The sequence below is a fragment of the Volvox carteri genome (genome assembly GCF_000143455.1).
Source record: "Volvox carteri f. nagariensis unplaced genomic scaffold VOLCAscaffold_22, whole genome shotgun sequence".
Classification (NCBI taxonomy): domain Eukaryota; kingdom Viridiplantae; phylum Chlorophyta; class Chlorophyceae; order Chlamydomonadales; family Volvocaceae; genus Volvox; species Volvox carteri.
In genome coordinates this window covers 775845-776944 of record NW_003307565.1, presented here as the reverse complement: position 1 = coordinate 776944, position 1100 = coordinate 775845, and the positions used below count along the sequence as shown (strand labels likewise).

The following is a 1100-nucleotide window of genomic DNA, read 5'->3' as shown; positions in this document are numbered from 1 at the left end:
ATGGCCAATCTCTACACTTTTATAAACGTAACCGACGTGCGCTCCCTCCACAAAACAACCACACTTGTGTACCAACATGTACATTTGAAAAAGCTTCGACGTTCACTTCCAACATCCGCCCACCTACCTAATCCCGACGTGCACGGAAAACAGGGACCGGTAACACCAGCAGCAGCAGCAGTAGCAGCAACTGGTGGCGGCTGTGCGGCCTGATGCCGGGACTGGAGATGCGCAGCTGTTTGGCGGCGCTCGCGAGCGGCAGCCAGTCGCAGTTGGTGGAAGCGGTGCTGCCGGCGGTTCCGTGGGTAGCGGCGGTGGATGAGGAGGCGTCGGTGGCGCCGGGGGGACGGAATGGGGGCGGCATGTTGGGGGTCGGCGGAGCTGTCGGTGGCGGTGAGGCTGGGGAGGTTGCCACGTGTGTGTGGATGTGTCTTGGCGACCTGTGGATGTGTTTATGTGTGCATGTATGTGTTTATGTATGTATGTGTATGTATGTTTGTATGTTTGCTGTTTGTTTGTATGTATGTATGCATGTATGTTTGTTTGTTTGTACGTTTCTACGTTTGTTTGTATGTTTATGTCTGTTCTGGCTGCCCAAGCATGTGAACGTTACAGTATCTGACCAGGCCTGACGACACTGGCCACAGAGGGACTGCTACCACGGAAAAACCGCCTAAGTGTGTATGTCCGCTGAATCACTGAAGAAGCACAAAGAGCGAAAAGACAGAAGTCATGCAGTACGACACGATGCTGCAATTGTATGCAGCTGTGCTGTGTAGCGCGCTCAAGAGCGGATGGCGTGGCGGTGGAAGTGCTTATAATCCGCACTCCTTCGACTCGCGTTTCTCTCTCGACAAGTTTACATGTACGGTGCATATATACAGTGAATATAGATACTATGTATTATATGTATAAATGTGTTGGTATGTACCTACCTACCTCTCGGTCTATCTCTCTCCCTCTCCCCCCCCTCTCCCCTACCTCTCCCCTCCCTCTACCCACCCCCTCCCTCCCTCTACCCACCCTCTCCCCACCCTCTACCCTTCCTCTACCCACCCTCTCCCCACCCTCTCCCCACCTTCACCCAACCTTTTCCATAC

At 53.5% G+C, this 1100-nt stretch overlaps 1 protein-coding gene across 1 annotated transcript in view; it reads left to right on the top strand.

The window, feature by feature from the left end:
- The window catches only part of VOLCADRAFT_117790 (uncharacterized protein), a gene marked incomplete at both ends in the record, with an annotated part of 23460 nt that overhangs the window by 12946 nt on the left and 9414 nt on the right, over positions 1–1100 (top strand). The window contains one exon of the mRNA XM_002951194.1: positions 154–415. Within this exon, the coding sequence (XP_002951240.1) occupies positions 154–415 (262 nt within the window). The remainder of the gene's footprint in view (positions 1–153; positions 416–1100) is intronic.